General features: G+C 30.3%; 2 protein-coding genes across 2 annotated transcripts; one reads left to right on the top strand and one right to left on the bottom strand.

Annotated features, from left to right (window-relative positions):
- Positions 1-79: 79 nt before the first annotated feature.
- Positions 80-1,713, top strand: LOC102591794 (uncharacterized). The gene has a single exon (XM_015309288.1). It carries the CDS (start codon positions 976-978, stop codon positions 1,429-1,431), a length of 456 nt encoding a protein of 151 aa, XP_015164774.1. The 5' UTR covers positions 80-975; the 3' UTR covers positions 1,432-1,713.
- Positions 1,714-1,999: 286 nt separating this feature from the next.
- On the bottom strand, positions 2,000-9,035 carry LOC102593677 (putative phospholipid-transporting ATPase 9). The gene is made up of 10 exons (XM_006348531.2): positions 7,995-9,035; positions 6,151-7,493; positions 5,456-5,843; positions 5,270-5,358; positions 5,072-5,180; positions 4,400-4,603; positions 4,186-4,311; positions 3,967-4,065; positions 3,603-3,794; positions 2,000-3,001 (listed from the first exon to the last, which is right to left on the bottom strand). Exons 1-10 carry the CDS (start codon positions 8,388-8,390, stop codon positions 2,360-2,362), a joined length of 3,588 nt encoding a protein of 1,195 aa, XP_006348593.1. The 5' UTR covers positions 8,391-9,035; the 3' UTR covers positions 2,000-2,359.
- Between the last annotated feature and the right edge of the window lie 12,013 nt (positions 9,036-21,048).

The raw sequence follows: 21,048 nt of genomic DNA, 5'->3' as shown, positions 1-21,048 counted from the left end.
TTAAATGGTGGTAATGTGAACTTTGATGGGAACATGTAGTCCTTGAGGATAAAGCTTTTGTGAGAGGAAGCTTAGTATTCATCAGAGGATTTCTACACCAATGAATCAACAATTCTGATTCTTTCTTTCTCTTGATTCTCTTCCGATCAAGATGTATAGATCATGTTCATGGATTAACGAAAATGTTCAAAAACTCTATTTTCCCCTTCTTTTTTGTGCATGTCATCACATTTCTTTGTCAGCATCCATTAATTTTGAAATATTTGCTTAAAAGAGAATGTATGCACCTGGTGGAATAGTCGAGGTGTGCACAAGCTGGTTCGTGATAAAAGAATGTAAATAGAAAGTTTTAAGTTTTAAGTTTTGCTTGTAAAGTCTTTACATCCATTGACACAAGGAATAAAGAAAAGCAAGATTGAGAAGATCTTGTCTTCCTTTGGAAGGCAAGTGCAAAAAAGTCAAAGACAGAGACCTCAATAATCAAGCATGTTGAGTGAACCCTTCTGCTAGCTATCCATAAGCAAACAAACAAACTATGCTTTAATCCTAAGCAAGTTGTGGTCGGCTATATGAATCATCACTTTCCATGTCGCTTCATTTAAGCACGTTATTGTGTCACATGTGAGGATACATCACAAATTGACTCGTTTAACGATATCTTTCTCCTTTATTCTAGCTTGAGACCGGCAATATGAGCAAGTTCACATAGGCAAAGTTCTTCTCCTAGCTATCCATGAACATGTGAAATACAAGTCACTAGTATAGGACAGCTTATGCTTCCTTAAACATTTTGTTTTCAGCTATCAGTTCCATCTTTCTTTAGCTTTGGAGGCAATATTTAAAAATTTCAATGCTTCAAACATCAATATACTCTTCTATAAAGACAAAGCAACCTATTCCTTGACAAGAAATGACTTCTATTCATAACCTTCTTCATTACCATCACCCTTTCTCTCCTTCAATCTTGCACAAAAAATGGAAGACAAAAACATTTTCGCGGCCGATTGCATAGTCATATGTTGCTGCTGCCAATGCTTGATCCTCCAAATCATCATCTTGTTCTTGTTTAACCTTCCATACAAGCTGTTAAAGAAAACAAAAGAATGTATAAAGAAACTGAGATATCGAAGACGGAACAAGAAAACTATTATGGAGATGGAGATCAACAGACATGAAGATGAAATCTTGAAAGATCATGGAGGATCTTTGAGGGTTCAACTTGAGAGTTTGTGTTGTATGGAAGAAGTTGAAAAGGTTTTAGAGGAGTTTTCTCAAAAGGGTGAATTTGCTTTTGGAAGCTTTTGGGGTGGGGATGAAGAGGATGTGTTAAAGACAGAGAGAATCACAACATGTATACATAAACAAACAGTTGATTATGATGTTTTTCATACTCATTTGATACAAGTTTTTGGATCTTTCAACTTGCAATGACACTATCATATGCCCTTTTATCTAAATCTCATATCTGTTAGAGTTCTTGGGATACTGCTTGTTCTAACGGATTTAAGTTAGATACACTGATAACGAGTGTAAAAAGAATTTAAACCATCAAACGATTTAACATGTTATTGAAGGTTACTTACTATTTATTCAAGGTTACTAATCAATGCTTATTACAGAAAAGTAACCAATTTGTGTAAATGTGAAAAGAAATACCATAATAGTACACCCTCACTCCAAACTTAGCTATTTTAAATCCTGAATTCGCCTATGATAGTCTCTCGGTATGTTTGACTTGGTTTTCGGGCATATATACGAATGTTTTGTCATGCCATCTTCGTCTGACTGTCGTGTTTCTTCTCCATGACAAATCTCGGACCCCGCTCATTTAGTAGGAGCTTAGTGCACCAGACTATCTTTTTTGTCTACTAATTAATATGTATTGAAAAAGGACATCTGCCAAAAGATGCAAAACGTCCTTATAAACTAGAAATGCTCATTCTTCATTGCAAAAACCAAAAAAAATGTACACATGATAATGAAAAGAGAATATTGGGTCTTTTAACTCAACAAATCCACTCCTCTTTCTTATTAGAAAAAAGTAGCTTATCTGCTATTCTGCTTCTGGTATTCAACAACAAAAACTTTTAACAATTTTACAAGATATAGAATGAAAGAATTACAAATATATTACCAGTTGACAAAATTTACAAACTCATGAGACATCTTTGCTCATTTAAGACATGGTACACTAGTAGTATAGCTTTGCACCAATTGGACCTCGACGTTGTGGCTTCAATATCTGTAGTCATGTACAGGACCAGCTCGGAAAACATGTACAATGAGCAAGTTCCAGCTTGCCAGTGGTTTTTTTGTAGGTCCAAAAGTCATGTCTTTGCTGAGAATACCTATTCAGGTGTTATCTGTGGCTACTGTTGTACTCTTTCTTGTCTTCCAAAGGATTCCATCTAGCCAATGAACGAGCAGTGAAACCTACGGTTGTGGGCCTTATTGACCTCTGTCTTACCACATGGCAGAACTCTGGGTCATCAGCCCTTCCCTCGTATCTTATCCATTGAATCATACCGTGGTACATTGGGAAGAACCGCGTTTGAATAGCATTGTATGCAAAGTATGGAATAAGAGCTGAAATGACTGTCAATATCGTGATGATCCAGTAGAATGGGGATGGGGCTAAAGCTTCCACGAAGATTTTGTATGCGGTAGTGGAAAACGTTGTAGACATGGTTCCATAAATCAGAAGGAAGATGTACCAGAGAGCAATTCCACCCCAGACGACTATATGCTGGATTAAGGTAAAATAACTGATAGCAAGAGCCATCTGGCAGTTGGCAACCCAAACAACACATGTGTACATGGTTGCTCCAACAACCGCAAATTCAGCAACTTTACCGTCTTTTTTAAAGGCTTGAGGATCTAGTGCCGTTATGCAGAAGAAGAAGATTATCACCGCGCTGCAAACACCGTTGATCATCCAGCCAATTATACGACGCCATCTGAAAAGGAGATTCTGGATACCTTCTTGGTACAGCAAAGGGAACTGCCACATAATACCAAAATAAAATTAGAAATTAAGAAAAAGTACTTAATTCCATGTCATGTCCAAGAAGCTATAACAGATATAAAAACAGCTGATAATAGTAACTAGTTTTTGACGGTGTGAGAGGTTAGCTATGGTAGGTTTTAGGAGAGGTAGAGGTATGCCTGAGAAAACTAGGGGGAGGTGATTGGACATGACATGACACATTTTCAACTTACTGAGGACATGACCCAAAATAGGAAGATTTGGAGGCCGAGCGTAAGAGTAGAAGGGTAATAGGTAGCCGAGCGATATAGTACATACTTGTAGTATCTTATTCTCCTAATTTTCACTATCGTTTGTTTTGTTTATCTTGCTATATTGCTTGCTACTTTGTTGCTGGTTTTTCTTTCTATCATGCTTTGATTACATTTGTTTTGAGACGAGGGTCTATCGGAAAACGCCTCTCTAGGTTCTACCCCACAAAGGTAGGGGTAAGGTCTGTGTACATCCTACCTTTCCCCAAACACCACTCGTGGAATTACACTGGGTCTGTTGTTGTTACTAGTAATAAGCACATATATATTAAGCGAAAACGAATACTGCATCAAGTGCAACATACCTTAAGACACAATCTGGCAGATACATCTTGATCAAAAACTCCCAAAGCAATCACCGGGAGTGATGTGAAGAAGACATTGTAAGATGACAGAAACCATTCATTGTATGCTGGTTGTCCAGAAAATGATGTATATGCCTCATATAAGAACACAGTGACACCAAATAAGATGTTTTTGTAGAAGAAGTAGCATATCTGCAGGGAAACAAATATAAAAGCCAGTTATTAAACTGCTCCAATAATATATCTTTTTGTTTTGAAACAGTTCCACAAGACAGTGGATTTATTCTTTAAACACATTTTTATCTCATCTAACAAATGATGAGACAACAAATTTAAAAGAGAAAATTAGCAGAAAATAGATTACCATCGTAGAAATCCTTCTATAACACCAATGACCATGCACTAAAAGCAAGCGCTCCAAAAATCGGAACTGAGCAATTGCAACATCACTTGACATAACAGCCTAATGAGTAAAAACAAGAAAAAGTTATGAAAAGAACATTTAGGTGGAGGAAAAGCATAAATAAGAAAATCATCACTGTTGCTACATGGAGGAAAGAGAATTAAGTATAAGCTCCTGAACCTGCATTCCTTCGACGCCACTGATTCCAACTCCAATATCAGCTTCTTGAAGCATTCCTACATCATTAGCTCCATCTCCAACTGCTAATGTTATCTTTCCAGTACCGTTTTTGACAAGTCTTGTTACCTACATATTCCAAGAAAGAGTCAAACTAAAGCACCAGAGTAGACTACAAAACATAGAGTCTGGATTGTGAAATCAATTTTCAACTTACCAGTGCCTTCTGTTTTGGTGATGAACGACAGCATATAACAGAGGCACATTTGATTGCAAGGTCTAAAAACATATCTTTCACTTCATCGTCTAGGGCATATGTAAGAGATTTCCCATCAATGATTAAAGCAAATGCCTCTGTGCTTGAAGCAGTAAGTAGAGCCTTTCCTTCAGTAATTTGCCGTGAAACACTTCCCTTTGAAGCCTGTAATTTTTAAAAAAAATCAAACACAACTTCATGAATATTGAAACTTCAAAATTTAAAGAATCATTTTCACATATTTGATTATGTACCTATTGCTGCTACTTCAACAAGCAATGCAAACAAAGAAGGTTCTCAACGAGATTATAGGAGGGATTGCTCTTACTTTTCTCTTTTTCATTCTTATGTGGTTCTTTATTGATTTAGTTCATGGATATTGAATTGTTTAGAGTGAACATGCATGTTAAACTCATGGGTGCACACAGAGAGTGTAAGAGTGATGCCATCAATCATTTGCGAAAACAGTGAGCTATTTTCAGCTTCAAAAAGCTCATTGTCGAGACGCAACGGAACATAACCATAGGTTAACTGCTTATAAGGCATGGCAGAATTTTTTTGTTACATTTCAAAATGACTCAAGCTTGCAGATATGGAAATTGATGTGACACATTAAACATGAGATGTATTTACCCTGGCAATTGCATTCTTTTCTCCGGCTTTCTCTACAGCTATAATATCAGGGCTTTCCAGTGTTATGATAATTTGCTTCATTCCTTGTCTAAGCAAACTACACGCATAACTGCAGGAGACATTTTGGTCAGAATGTGTTTGGACATGCAAAGCTTGTATCAAATAAAAACGACAAAAACTCATAATCAATTACTATACCCGATATTAATGGCTGTTTCCATCTTATCCCCGGTCAAAACCCAAATCTTTATGCCTGCTTGAGCAAGTTTGTCAATGCAATCAGGAACCTAGCATGAATAGAAACAGAAAAATCAATACACATCCAAATGACGTTTAATCAATCAACAACGCTTGGAAACAGTTCTCGGAGTTCATAAAACTTACCCCTGGTTGAAGTTTGTCCTCTACAGCGGTAGCACCAAGAAGAATCAAGTCTTTTTCTATTTTATCTGTTACTGCATCAATGATTGATTCACGGTCTTCACTGACTGAATTCTTGGCCTCTAGAAATTTCTCATTGAAAGTATTGTATTCTTCTTCACTGAGCTCACGATAAGCCAGTATCAAGGTCCTCAAACCTGCATCAGCATACTCATTCACATGTTCCCTTGTTTCTTGTTCAAACCTTCTTCCACTCTTTCCGAGTCTTTCAAACATGATACTGTCAGCACCTTTGGAGAGTAACAAGATCTTTCCGTCCTCATCCTTTACTATGACAGACATCCTTTTTCTTGTACTATTAAACTCCAAAACGTTCAAAATCTTGTATGACCTGCATACAAAGATCTCTAAGATTACTCTTAACAAAAAAGTGCCTATGTTTATAGCACTGCGTAAAATATTGGTAAATTAAAATTGGCATTCATTGTCTGAAGATTTCATAGAGATTAAACATCTTTTTGAAAATAAGCAAGAAATGTCACTGGTACTAGGCTGCATTGTCTACCCACTGGTCTTTATGGATAATCAATAATGATGCACTTGAGCAAGAGCCAGCCAAATATAGGAGATACTAGTCTTTCAGAAAACTAAAAATGCTGAAAACATATACTGAAGAAAAATGTTGCAAATTAACTAACCTCTCAATTCTCTTTCCAGATTCCAGATCCAATTCATGCACCGACACATTTGTTTGTGTCCTTTTAAAGAATTCAAAACCAACTTCTCTAGCAGCAATCACAAAGGCTGCTTCATCTGGAGACTCAGCTTCATATGAAACCTTGCCTGTAACTTCATCTACTTCTGGTATGACTGTATGACAGACTGCTAACAAACGGAAGAACTTCTGTATTACATCTGAATGAGGCTCAAAAAGCCAACTCGCATTCATGATTCTTTCGTCTTCAAAATTGAAACCTTTAACGGTGGACTTCCTAGGAATAACACTATCCTCACCATGATCCTTATTTTTTGCCATCAGTGGAGATCCATTTCTCTTAGCCATGGCCTTTTCAACTTCTGTAATACCACGTCCATAAGCAGTACCAGCCACGGAGCACTTGACAAACTCCATTGAATTGCAAGTCAGTGTGCCAGTTTTATCAGAAAGTATTGTGTCAACCTGGCCAAGTTCCTCGGTAAGATTTGAGGTGCGGGCATGCGCTGGTTTATCAGTTTCTTCATAGTACATATTAATATCCTTATTAATGAAGATACTCTGAAGAACTTTAACAATTTCAATTGACACATATAAGGAGATAGGAATCAAGTAGCTATACAACATCACAGCAGTCAGAAAATGGAACATGGCAGCAGCAGGAGCTCTTCTGGGATCAAAGAAAATGTCTGAATCTTCAGGTTGTAGATACCACCTGTTATGTCCGTCATCTAGATCCTTTTCAGTCACAATTCCAAAGTAGACTGATCCAACAAAAGCAATTGTGAATAGAACTGCAAATAAGAAGTAAATGATTCTATCCATCTTCCTCTCAATTTTGCTTCTTTTAGAAGGGGGGTCTGTTGCATTCTGCATGACCTTTGTGTCATGACCAGTAAAGATAACAGCCCCATATATATATTCTGTGTTGCGCAATTTTGAGTCTCTGAGGAGTAATTGCTGAGGAGAAAGAGGATTCTGTTGTTCTTCGTATTCCATACTTCCAACAAAAGTATACAAATTAGCATTAGGATCTTCACATTTAACTAAAGCTTTAAAGTCTTTAAAGTTTGCATCTTCATGCAAGGATGAAGTAACCTCCAATGCCTGTTTCAGCTTCAAATTAGTCTCTCCATCAAGGTTCATGGTCTCAACATAGCAAATCGCATCATCAAAACAAGACGAAAGCAAAAGAAGGTCTGCCGGAAAGAATTGATCCTTCTCCACCTTAACAATATCACCAACTTTCAAATGTTGCCATTCAGTAAGATTAAAAACTCCATCTCCCTGGTGTACTTTAACCTTCCTACTGTTCACCTCAACATCCTGAAAAGGAGAAAACGAGAAGAAGGATGACAAACTGTGTGCACGCTGGGCAGGACAGTGACAAGAAGCAGAAGTAATGTATAAACTACTTCCATCAATCTATATATAAAAAGAGAATCTGTACCATACATGAGAAAACCAGATCAATTGGGAAAGAATGAAGCTGGTCCCAAATTGAAAAAAGATTGAAAATCAGACTATTTTAGGGAATATTACTTTCAATTCAAAATGGTAACTTTGGCATCTTGGTAGATTCTCAAAAAAATACCATATACACAAACAGAACTTTCACATTTTAGATCAGTTAGATCCCAAGAACCCCTCAAATTATCGATAGACATAATTCAGTAACAAAATCATTATATCACTGATTTTATGCAGCCACAACATCATCAAAAACTTTTTTCAAGATAAGAAGACCATAGTTTTTAGAAAAAACTCTTTTTTACCAGTAAGATCTGCTTTAGTTTATATTTCAAAATGGGAAAAAAGAGTGAATACCTGTTGTTTTCTACGCCAGTCCTCAATACCCTCTTTGACCATAGTTGCTCCAATAACAAGTACAAGAGGAAGAATGGCACTTAAAGCAGTGTAAGGAGCCAATGGTGTAAAAGCCAAGATACCAGTAACAAGAAAGTAGAAGTTAGCTACTCTTCTAAACTGCTCAAACAAAGACTTTGGCAAGAAAGTTGCAGCAGTATATTTTGTTGTGCTGACATAATTCCCAGCATATTCCTTAATTCCAGACTCAAAACTATCTGGTTCATTGCAAAACACCACTCTGGAAAATCCAGGCCCTCCAATTTGTGAATGATCATCACTCAAAACTGATGCTTTCCCACATCTAAATGAGTAAAAATTGCTAAAATGTAGCCTCTTCCTTCTCCCTGTCCTCATTCCAATACCAGAAACCAACTACTCAGTATAGGAAAAAACAAACACCCAATGGGATAATGCAGTTTTTTCCAAGAATCACCTTCTGAAAAATGCCCAGAAACACCAAAGATCAGAACTTTATGATAAATTACTTTCCAATAAGTGAACCCCAGCTAAAGTTTCCAAAACCCCAGACAACCAACACAAGAAACTGATCCACTATAGTACACAAAAAAACTAACTCCCAATGGGATAATGCAGTTTTTTTTTCCAAGAATCACCTTCTGAAAATGCCCAGAAACACCAAAGATCAGAACTTTATGACAAATTACTTTCCAATAATTGAACCCCGACTAAAATCTCCAAACCCCCAGAGAGAAAAGATGAACCAACACAAAGAAATTGGGTAACTAACCCCAATATAGCCAAAAACTAGAGGAAATAGTAGGTGGGGTGTTCCAAGATTGACAAAAAAACTCAAAAAATAAGTCTTGACCACAAGATTTAGCTGCAAAGTTCTAATCTTTATCAGCAGTTAATGCAAGTATTCCTCAACTTCAGCTTGAACAAATCAAAGAATCAAAGTAAAATAAATTTAATGAAGAAGAGAAAGAGAGAGTATGCCAGCTGCTACATCTCTCTCTCTATATATATAACATACACAAACTTATTGTACAATTTACACAAAAGGGTGTACAGTATAGACAATAAAAAACTCAATTTGGGAAAAAAGAAAAATAATTAATTGTTCTAATATTTGATTTTTCTCCAATTTAGCACAAAACCTTTGAATATTGACTTGGGATCTCTCTCTTTCTCTTACATTTCCTCTTTCATATACATTGACTTGACAAATATTTTGATTCTACACGCGCAAATGGATTCTTGAAAAAAAATAAAATTAAAACTTTACACCAAAAAAATAAAAAATCAAAACCCCATTAAGGAAAATAGTAATTTTCCAGTAAAGTTTTCATCTTTTCAAGAATTCACGCTGGGAAAAAGAAAAAAGAATCATTTTTGCAAGAATTTAGTAAAAAAATTCTTCCATTTGTCTTTTTGTTTGTTTGGTCTTCCTCTGTGTTTTTAACATGTTTTTTTTTTGGTTTAGAGAGGTTAAAGACAAAAGAAAAAAATGAACATTTTTTTTTCTATATATTTTTTGATTCTCAGATGAACAAATTAAAAAAAATAAGAAAATTAATACACTAACAGTAATTTTAATTTTAATTTCATAAATTAAAAAAAATACAAGAGAGAAAGATAGACAAATTACCGTATCAAAAGGCCAAAAAATATGCCAACATGTTGCTGAGACTGCAACGTGTGACTAATAAATAGTCAAAAATGGTTTAAAAAAACTAATTTTAATACTAATCTCTTAACATCAGCTCTTACGTAAGTTCACATGCATAAATGATATTTAAAGTTTTTAAATAATAAATTAATAAATAATCATATATATGTGAGAGACTTTAATATATAATCTTACTGAGATTGATTTTATTGGAAGAAAGTCTGAATAAAAAGAACAGATTTTTAAGAAAAAAAAATAGTTTTAACTAGTGGTGGAAAAGTAGTAAAAAAGTCTAATTTCATAGAAGCTTCTATTTCATTTTTTTATGGTAGTAAATTGATCTATTAAAAATTAAAATGAGATTTTAATTTTTATGGGAAATTTTAGTTTTTCTTGTTTAACAATTAAAAAGAAAATTATGGAAGAAAAAAAAAAGAACTTGTTAAAGAAAAGTCTTATTTAGTAGAAGCTTCTATTTTAATTAATATTTGATGGTAGTAAATTGATCTATTAGAATCTGATTTTAAGGAAAATATTTAATATTTCTTGTTTCACAAGAAAAGAGAATTATGGGCAGGAAAAAAAGGGAAAAAGAATTTTGTAATATTAATATCTACTGCTTTAATTATTTTTTCCAACTAATTTAGGTGTATAGTCAACCTTCTAGAAACACTCAGAGTATTTTGTACACTATAAATTAAAATACAGCATATGATTAATTTGTTCAGATTTGGAAAGTATATAGTGAAAAATCAAATCTTGCATATGTAAAATATTTACATTTTTTCTTTTGCTTCTAATTATATTTATTTTTTGATGTCTTATTTAAAGAGAAAATAATTGTTTAAACTAGTCATTTTCTAGTTCTTCATATTGATGATTTCACAATTATATGTGGTTGATATGGATTTATCCATTATTACATTAGTTAATATATGAACATTACAGATATATTTATAATACAACAAATAATATTTTCTTGAATTTCTCTCTCTTTTATAGTCTTATTGTTCGATAAAGTGATAGAACAACTACGTATGATTATGAATATACCAATACTTCCCCACTCGATTGGATGTTTGCTTATGCACTTTGAGTAGTTTGAATTCTTCTCGTGTAAGGCGCGTTACATTAAAGGTGGTATTAAACTAGCAGTATTCCGTACTAAGATTCTTTTCACTCTAAAGTTTGTATTCAAGACTTTGAATAAAGAACATATATAAAAATCTCGTCCATTTTACCACAACTTCTTATTAGTTTATGAATATGCAATATACTAGTATGTAATTTTCAGTCTATGGTCACAACTCACAAGTCTTTGGAGCTCAAGTTCTTTAACGAGATAATGGTTGAAAATATATTTAAACTATTATTTTTTCGTGAATTACATATCTCAATTATCGTTCCACGTTCCTATCTAAACTATCACTAGTTATTACTATATTTTTTTATTTGACCTATATATCACCATTTATATATTAAAACACGTTTTAATACATAAATGATGATAGTTCCGATCCGCTAGAAAAAAAAGAAACAGTTTGATAGTTAAAATATGCCCCTCTCTCTACTTTCATGGAATATTCATCTTTCAACTAGTTTGTTACATGTGTTATTTCCATTTTGTCTCTTTCTATTTCTGATATTAACGATTTTGATTGGTCAAAAAGAAAGCTCATTCATTGGTTCAATTTAATACTAATTCTTAGTATATACATATTATAATAATATACTTACTTTTCTTGATGATTTTATTTTGTGTTAAAAGACATGGAATTGTTGTAAGTTTATAAATCGTAAATTGACTTATATTTTTCTCAACACGTTACCATCAAGAAACATTTTGTACTATTTTGACACACACACATATTGGTTTTCAATTTAATATTTCACGTTCGATATTTGTTTGGAGTCTGAAACTGAATTCACGCATTGTAAAATCTGTTTGAATCAAAATTCTTGGAAGTAGTAAAAAAGTAAGTATTATAATTTCAAGATTTTCGAGTATGATGAGAAGTTAAATAATTGCACAGCGTGAGTTAAGCCTTTTTCTATTAACTTTTATTTGTTTAATTTTCTGAGTAAACTTTACAAACAATCACTTTTTAGTTAGCTCAAGTAATTCAAAAATAGTCGTGATTATAAAATTTAGGATATTATCATTAAATTTTATTGATAAAATTTAAAATCCGACAATAATATTTATTTTTTAAAAAAAAAGACAAGACATAAAAATGACCGATAAACACTATTTGAATTAATGTCTTCAAAAAGGCATTAAAGAGAGAAGATGGAAAGTGGTAAACTTCATCCCCAACCACCTCATGTCATTCTCATGAATGCAAGTTCCATAACTAATATGGTGATGACGGAGTCAAAATTTTCACATAAATTTTAAATATAAAAAATAAACACATAAATAAATTGAGAGGATTTAATTTCAAATATATATATATTTGTTGAATTCTAAACCTCCTTGCTCCTACTTTAACTCCGCTCCAGCAACTATTTATGCAAGATAAGGTTCAATGTATGAAGTGATTGGACAAAATATAGGACAGAAATCAACTCATCATGAATGTGGAGAATTCATTTTTTGCATATCTCAATTATAATAATAATAACAATAATAATAACATAAACTAAATGCCGCCATAAACGTGAAAGAAATTAAACGTGAAAATTGATCAATTGAACCCTTTTAGTTTGAATAGTAGTTTATATAAATTTATTTATATATCTTGTCAAAAAATATAAATTTTAAAATAAATTTGTGATGCTCCTTTTATTTTATCCTAGATAAATATCTTGTTAGCTAAATCGATTAAGTTAAAAATATGTATCGCTTAGAAAATATTATGTTAAGTATTTATTTTTAAATTTTTTAAAATTCATAAATTTCAAATTCAGAACACACAAATTTTTAATCTTAGATTCACTTTATGTATTCTTTTATAAGGATTTTGTTGATTGTTTTAGTTAATGTCATATTTATCATCAACTTTCAACACATTTCATCTTTATTCTCATTTCCATAGTTCGGGCCCTATCGTGTTCACCATGCCACAACCTACTTTTTTATCGCTATCACTCATACTATTTGTCTAGATTATATACAAATAATTTTGACATATTTTTATAAATTTACATAGGGTAAATAATAAGTACACAAATAAAAGAGATAGATAAAATTACACATTTTTTAAAATAAATATTTTCTTCCTTACCAAACAATTCCTTTCTATAGTTGAGACTTGAGAGACACAATCAATATGTCCTTTCTATATATCTTGGCTCGAGGAATTAAAATTGCCTCAAAAGGGAAAAAGTAATATATATAAATCCACTAATTTATATATAAATTATAACCATCAATGCATCTAGAAGAGAGATTAATGGCCACCAAAGAATGTGGTCAGTGGATGAGGCTATCTCTCTTAATTTAGAGATTTCGAATTTGAGTTTTAAGCATGATTTTTTTTAATAGAAAGCGCTTTTTCTGAATGAGATTCTACGTAACATGAACTCGAAATAATCAGGTTCTAATGCAAATATCGAACACCACGAGGGAAAAAAATAAGAAGAGAGAGATTAATGCATATAGTTGTTAATTTTATTTCCATATGTAGGGTAGGACAACACATTTCTCATTAGACGTCCGTTTACCATGTTTGACTATAAATTATAGATAATTAAGTTAGGGATAGTTGTATTATAAAACCCTCGATTAATGATGAATTCTAAAAAGATCATTATTATAATACTTAGTAACTAATATATTTAATTTTTAACTAATTAAAATGTGGGTTATTGCTCCCTTTATATGTAATATTTAGATTATTTTTATAACTATGTTACCCTCAAATATGAATTAACTCCACAAATGTAATATATAATTAAATGATTTGACATTTAATAATTCGCTAAATTTATGAAGATTCGCAACTAGAGGGATTAAAAGTTTACATATTCAATTACTTGAATGTTGAATGTGTTTAATTAACCAAAATCACAAGGACCAAAATAAAACATATCTAAGTTTGAGGGGCTATATTGTTAATTTCCCTTAGTCCTATATTTTTGGACTTTTGGTTAATCAAGTCATCAAGTTTTAGGTAGATGTTTACCTTTTACAACCAAATTTTGTGACTTATTTTTCTTCACTCTTAATATTTAGTTTGACTTTCATGATGTGATTGTTAGGGTTTTGCCCTGATTTTCTTACTATAATTTAAGATTTATTTTTCCTTAAAGAAAAGATAAAATATTACCATAAATGTTTTTACTTTTCCTAAAAGGAAAATATAATATTCTTTCATATTTGGTTTATTCTTTCCTCTTAGGAAAAGGTTTTGGAGTAGCTAGTTCTTTTCTAGTAGGAAAGGTTTTAGGACTCTATAAATATAGGTTTGTTTCTTCTAACACATAACAATAACATCTACAATGTAGTCGTTTAAGAGTCTTGTTTATGGGGAGATTTATTCTCTCTAAAGTTTCAATGTTTTTCTTTATATTAGTTTTGATATAATAATATTTTGATTTTTTAGTATAAGTTTTTGTTATATGATTTATCAACTATATGATTTGCAAAATTGTAAGCTTCCGCATGACGCCCTAATCACCCCTGTATAACCCAACAGTGATGGCAATACTAATCCATATGACAATACATTTTCTCGTGTAATTTCATAAGTGACGTCTGAAAATGTGGTGTTGGCTCTGTTATTACTGGGTGTGCGTGCAACCTAATTCCTACTATATATATATATGTTGTTTTTGATACACCTCAACTCAAGAACGCATATCAAATACAATAATTAAAAAGTTATATAGAATATCAACAACAAATAAAACGATAATCGAAGCAAATGGAACCAGAAAGTAACAAAAAATCCTGATTTTGATCGATGTGGTCACATATTATCTTGTAAACTTTTATTTCCCTTTGAAATTGTTGTCCAACCCTTTCTTTAAATTGATGTTTTTTTCTTTTGTAAGGAAGAAAAGTATCTATAAATTATTGGTATATATGTGGCATATTACTAGTGGTAATATTAAGCTTTAAAGAAAATGATATTTGCTTTGGCCACATCACTCACAAAATTAAAAGTACTATAGATTAAGATCGACAAAGATATAAAAGAAAATGGCAAACTTTTTCACTTTTAACTTTTTTTTGTTTGTGGTATCTGATATATTTCATATTGAGATTTGACTGATTTAAATCTACATAGTGTAAAATTCATTAATGGAAAATACTTCCTATTAAAAAAAGAATCTAAAGCTTCAATCAAATCATTTGATAAAAAATAAAGAGATATATTCATCACATGACTACGTACAATTTTTAGTGATTTTTATTTTATAAAACAAAATAAAATAATGCTTTTAATTATTGTGTCACATTTTCTATGGAATTTAAGTTTTATACATTTACAATACTAGAAAATAATTTTAATATTATTTGTGCAATGTAAATTGATTACAATATGTTGTTGCTCTATATTTATTATTATTATACAAGATTATGATAATTGTCAAAAGTTAACTTATTACAATTATATATTAACCTATCAAATGGTGTGAAAAATTATACGATTTCAATACGTAGAATTTAAACTCACGTTACTATCATTGTGTGGAATTACACCCAATTTACATGATTTAATTGCTTGAATGTCAAACCTACACTATAAAATTGGATAAAGGCTACTACTAGGCTAGGTAAGAAACTTGTGTTGTGTAATAAATCTTGTAGATTTAATTTGTAATTTTTATCACGTAATTAGATAATTAATTAGTGCCAGCAATTAGCCAAAAGTCGTGTCTCATTAATATGATTGTCTTACAACCACGAAATGTTTGTTTACTTTTATTGTACATTTTTTCAAAAAATAGTGATCAATATAAGTATTGTGGACAATGAAATTTTTCATTAGTATCAATTAAGCCATACAAGATGAGAGAACACTTTTATTGTGTATATATATATATATATATATATATTCTAATTAGAGTTTCCTATTAATTAATTTTACTTCTTTGATAAATCCAAAAAAAGAAGATAAGTATTGAAAACAACTTTAAATTCGATGTAAATTATTAGTTTCATCTTCGAACTATCGACTGTCTTAAAAAATACTCCCTTTACTTGACTAACCAAACTTAAATACACCCCCGATCCTGCAACATGAGTGAAATTCTCGTCAAGTTTAGGGGTGTTTCAATACTTCTCTCGGCTTTTTATTAAGAGCATCATGCTCCTACATGAGTTTAAGACCACTTGCTATATGTCATGTGGCATATTAGGGGTGTATCTAAGTTTAGTTAGTCAAGTAGAGAAATGTTTTTAAAACTGTTAATAATTCGAGAATGAAACTAACAATTTGCGCCTAGTTCACAAATTTTTTTCTCTCAAAACAAAATGATAAATGGCACTAAAGTTATTAAAAATATACTTTTGTAAACATCGTGCCTAACATATGGTAATTAAAGAAACTTGTATGTACTCATTTAATGTGTTGTCAAATTGTACCAAATTTTAGAAAGTGCATGCAGTTTAATATTAATTGCACTAAGATGAATAATTAATTAAAACTTCTTTAATTAAATGCATGAAAGTTAACTTCGTAATCTTTCTTACTATAAATTACAGAGAAATTAATTAGTGGGTACAATTGAACTTACACGAAAATGACACTAATACGAAGAGTCCCGTCAAAAACAATCTCTCTATCAGGTGCGAAGTTGAGTAGGACTAATGGAATTCATTTAAATCTTCTTCGATCGAAAACTATATTGTTTATATATGGTTAAAATAACTTATATGTATATATACTAGATGTTGAATTTCCTTTGAATACTTCATGCGCGTGCTTATTCTTCATATTTTACACCTTCTTAGTGATAATTCAGGCTCCGCCACTGCTCTCTATCCCAGAAAGATATAGATGTAAAATTTGCGTATATCTTAATTTTTTTCCCATCATACTATAGGGATGAAAAATAAATTTTTTATCAATAACTAATTAAGGGACCAAAAAACTATTAACGGAATGACCCTTTTTAATATTAGTGAAGTAATCACTAATCAGTCCAGAAAACAAATAACGTCTTTATCAATTGTGACTAAACTCGAAGACCACTTTTAGATTGAAAATTATATAATTTAAATTGATATCTTTTATACGAAGAAATTAAAAAATAGATATGATTTTTGGTGACTAAAAATAATTTCTTATATTTCAACGTGTAACCACTTTTGCACACAATATCGGCCCCACTAGTAATTGGTCTATTCAGTGTTCGATATCAGAATTTAGATGAAAAAAATTGAAAAAATATCATATAAAAAAATAAATGCTCCCTAATATAGACGACTCGAACCTTCTTTATTAATTGATATTCCTTGACTCTACAAAATATTAATTTTATTAATAACTATATTTGTTTCTGATTTTCTAGACTTATTCTAGAAAATATATTCCTATGATGCCCTTTTAAATGACGCTTTTTATATGAAAACTCTTTAATATTAAACTTTACATTTTACATGAAAACTCTTTAGTATAGGAAGGTCATAATATATTGTTTAGGAAATTTTTAATATATACTTCCTTCATTTTAATTATTATCATTTTAAAAATTTAAGACAATAATAAATAATTATTTTTGATTATATCCTTATTTTAAAGAACTATTTTATTTAAATAATGTTCAATTATCAAAAAGACATCTAATAAATAAGAGCAATTTAGTAAATGATTACTTTATATTTATTATCTTTCTTGTTACGCGTGAAACAAATTAAAACAACTAACAAATAAAATATATATTTAATTTTTATATTATATTCTTATACGTGACGAGCAAAACAAACCTAATCCAACTTGGCATATTGCACTGTCATAGTTGTGCTAATTCCAATGGTGGGATTTTGATAGCGATTGAACGCAGATTCAAGATTTTAAATTTATATATTTAAAAGTAATATTAAATAAAAATAAAAATAATTGAATTTTAATTAATTTTTTTATCATATATCGTAGATTCGTCCCTGGATAAAATAAAATATTTGTACTGAACACAAAGTTTGATTATAATGTATAAAAATCACGACTAATGTGGTTGTTTGCATTATAGAAAATATCGATAGAATCTTTGGCCAGGCAACAATGGCTAGCTGTTGTATATATAGTTTAAAATATTAGATTAAATAATTGAAGAAAAAATAAATTTTACTTACTAATATCATGATTGAGCAATATAAAATTCAAAAAGAAATAAATTTAAAAACAAAAAGGAGATAAAGTTTATTATTTTATTGCAATGGTCCAAAATAACCAAAGTAAACATTTGAATTTGTCATGATTCAAAGCACTTGCTCCATTTGATTAAACTCTTTTACCATACTTATAACCATTTTTTAAAAAATTTCACTCGGTGTCTAATATTTATATTAAAGCCGATTAAATCTGAATTTACAGTTTATAGAATTTATTTTTGATTAAAAAATGAAAAAAATCCTAAACCTAAAAAGATCTCATACCATCCCATCACAAACTTCAGAATCAATATTAATTATTAAATAGTTAGTAATTATATTTTTGTTCTAATATTTTTGACCTAGTACTCTTTTTATTTTTCAAATTTGATCCTTTTTCGTTTTTCTATTTTTAAAAAAAAGTAATAATCATCTTGTAAAGTAATTAAATTAAATAAAAGCCACATTACACGCATATGATCTAGAAAATCTTATCGATATTCGTGTAATATATTAATTCGTCAATATATAGTTTATTAAGTTAAAGACTAGTATTAGTTTTATTTTTTGTAAATTGTAATAAAGACAAGTAGTAGAATTTGGAAATTAAACTCACTACGTTAGAAATAAACCTATGGTCATGTAGTAGAATTTGGAAATGAAGTCAAGAGCTAATTCACACACGGAAGATTCTTTGAGAAAACACTTCACTCCATATTTACGTCGAATTAATAAATACAAGGTAGTATTTATCACTTAATCATAATACAAAATATATATTTCCACTTTAACATATAACTGATCTTACCGTTAAAATCATCAATTTATATTTAATATATAAATACAAGTGTTTTACGGGGACAATTTTTTTATTTTATTTTTAATTCTCATTCAGTTCTGTATCCGTTTAAGGATTCCATTAGTTCGGATTAGTGAGGGGAATGAGGAGAGTCCCACTTATATCGAAGGCGATTTCATATTCAAGATTCAAACTCAAAATTTTTAATTTAAATATATGAAGCAGTATTTAACACTCCACCAAAAATAGTGGTGATGTAGGTCCATGTTTGTGAGTTGTTGATGCGTTACGCCACAAATGATGGCTTTTCTTTTAGCATATATGTTAAATATTAATTTGTCCCACTATGATCGTCAGCACTTAAAAAACGTTTACTTGTCAAACTTTTATTTTTTTGGTTAACCATTTCAATCATCATATATTATATGTATTGACAATGAAATACAAATGATGATTTTCTTAAAAAAATTAAACAAAAGATTAGTCATGCTAAAAATGGGCTTAACGTTATCTGTCAAATTATACTAGTTGTTGTACTTCAAACTTTGTTTTATCACATACTAATTGGTTATGTTACTCGAATTTTCTTAAAATATTATTTTATTTGTATCAAATTCAAAAACAAACTACTTTGGAAGATTCACATTATCCATCAATATTTTTTTGAAGAATACGAAGAATATATATAGCTAATTGAAAATAAAATTTATTTTATTTATTATCCATTATTTATGTGAGACGATCGATAGTCTAATGTATTGTCAGTCTCAATGACTATATTTGATCAACTTCTTAAAATAGAGGCAATGACATAGAAAGATACATTTGCATAAATTAACCAGTCTACATTATAAGTTACAGAATCAACTAAACTTTTTATATATCGTGTTAAATTTTTTTACTTAATGTATATGGATAAATTATCTATTTTGAAACACAATTTTTATCATGTCCTAGAATCTTGAATCGATAAACTTAAAATTATGAATTCACCCTCTGAGTAAATATATAGACATTCAAATTTTCAGTATCCTTTTGTGTATATATATATATCATCAACTTATTTTCTTGGAAAGTTCTAATTAAGTTATACTTTTACAAATTATTTGCTGGTTACGTCTCATACAATGTCTAGAACTCACACTCTTTAATTTTTTATTTTTTTTATTTTTTTGGTGAGTTGACTGTTGATCAAAATATTAAAGTATTTATTTTATTCCTTTCATTTTCAGTTAGTTTAAATTTTGTTGAAGATAAAATGTACTTTAATTTGAATGATTCTTTGCTCAAGTTTTAAGTTTGACTTGGTCTAGTTCTTCTCATGCAAAGTTAATGTGAAATTTCATCTTATTATGATATTATCATATACAGTTTACAATAAAAAAAAAAAATTTAAAAAAAAAGAAAAAGAAAAAGAAATTTGAGCTATATATTAGTCGTGCATTTTTGCATTATAGAAGTTATATAACAAAATCTACTCTAGAAGACATCAAAGCAATAAAGACAGATCTAAAATTTAAGTTCAACGGTTTTAGATTCCAATACAAATAATTTATTAAATTTTGATGATTATTTATATATATTAAATATATTCTTATTATAAATACACAGTTTAAATCAAAATTATTGAATTATGTCGGACTCATAGCTAATGTGGCAAGTGGCAACTATATATATGGTTGTCTCATTAGGTGAATTATTGCATACTAATCAAAATTGCATGTTATATATGAAATTGTACATTGACTTGCTGCTTTTCAACTCAATTTAATACTATTTATGAAGTTTCAAGTTGCAGTCTTCATTATAAACTAGAAGATTTGAGTTCACATGATCATGTTTGAATTTTCAAAATGGAAGTCTAGAATTGAAGTTAATTATTGGGTCAAATCTCTGAATATAAAAGTCAACCACAATAAATTGTTAAAAGTTGGATATTATATTTTAAATTAAGAATGATTTATCAAAAATTCTATGTAGTTTCTTTTGTCGTTCCAATTTAACCATTCAATATTCGAATCTAATAGCTTGATTAACTAAATTGCGGGGTAGGTCTACTAAAAGTATAAAACGCTTTCAACTGAAATGCTGTTCATTTTCAAAATTTAAATCAAAGTTTCTAATTAAAGAGCGGAGAATCTCAATCATTTTACAAGAATTGCTAGAGGTTATAACATGATGGATGAAAACTTAACGTCCATAATTCAACATAACGTTTATCCTAGTGAGAAATAGGGACACCTTGTAGTACAATATTATTGCAAAAGAATATGAAAAACATAATACTTTATAATAGAAATGCTTACTTTTATTAATAAAA

This window comes from Solanum tuberosum, unplaced genomic scaffold, assembly GCF_000226075.1.
Source record: "Solanum tuberosum cultivar DM 1-3 516 R44 unplaced genomic scaffold, SolTub_3.0 scf00103, whole genome shotgun sequence".
Lineage (NCBI taxonomy): Eukaryota > Viridiplantae > Streptophyta > Magnoliopsida > Solanales > Solanaceae > Solanum > Solanum tuberosum.
The sequence above is the reverse complement of the archived record's forward strand: the minus strand, read 5'-3'. Positions and strand labels throughout refer to the sequence as shown.

Excerpts from the sequence above, each read along its gene's own strand:
- LOC102593677 (XM_006348531.2), bottom strand. The coding sequence starts at position 8,390 with ATGAGGACAGGGAGAAGGAAGAGGCTACATTTTAGCAATTTTTACTCA. Across the intron at positions 5,359-5,455 it reads AGGACAAACTTCAACCAGGG|GTTCCTGATTGCATTGACAA; the intron begins GTAAGTTTTATG and ends TATTCATGCTAG. Across the intron at positions 4,066-4,185 it reads GTGGCGTCGAAGGAATGCAG|GCTGTTATGTCAAGTGATGT; the intron begins GTTCAGGAGCTT and ends TTTACTCATTAG.
- LOC102591794 (XM_015309288.1), top strand. The coding sequence starts at position 976 with ATGGAAGACAAAAACATTTTCGCGGCCGATTGCATAGTCATATGTTGC.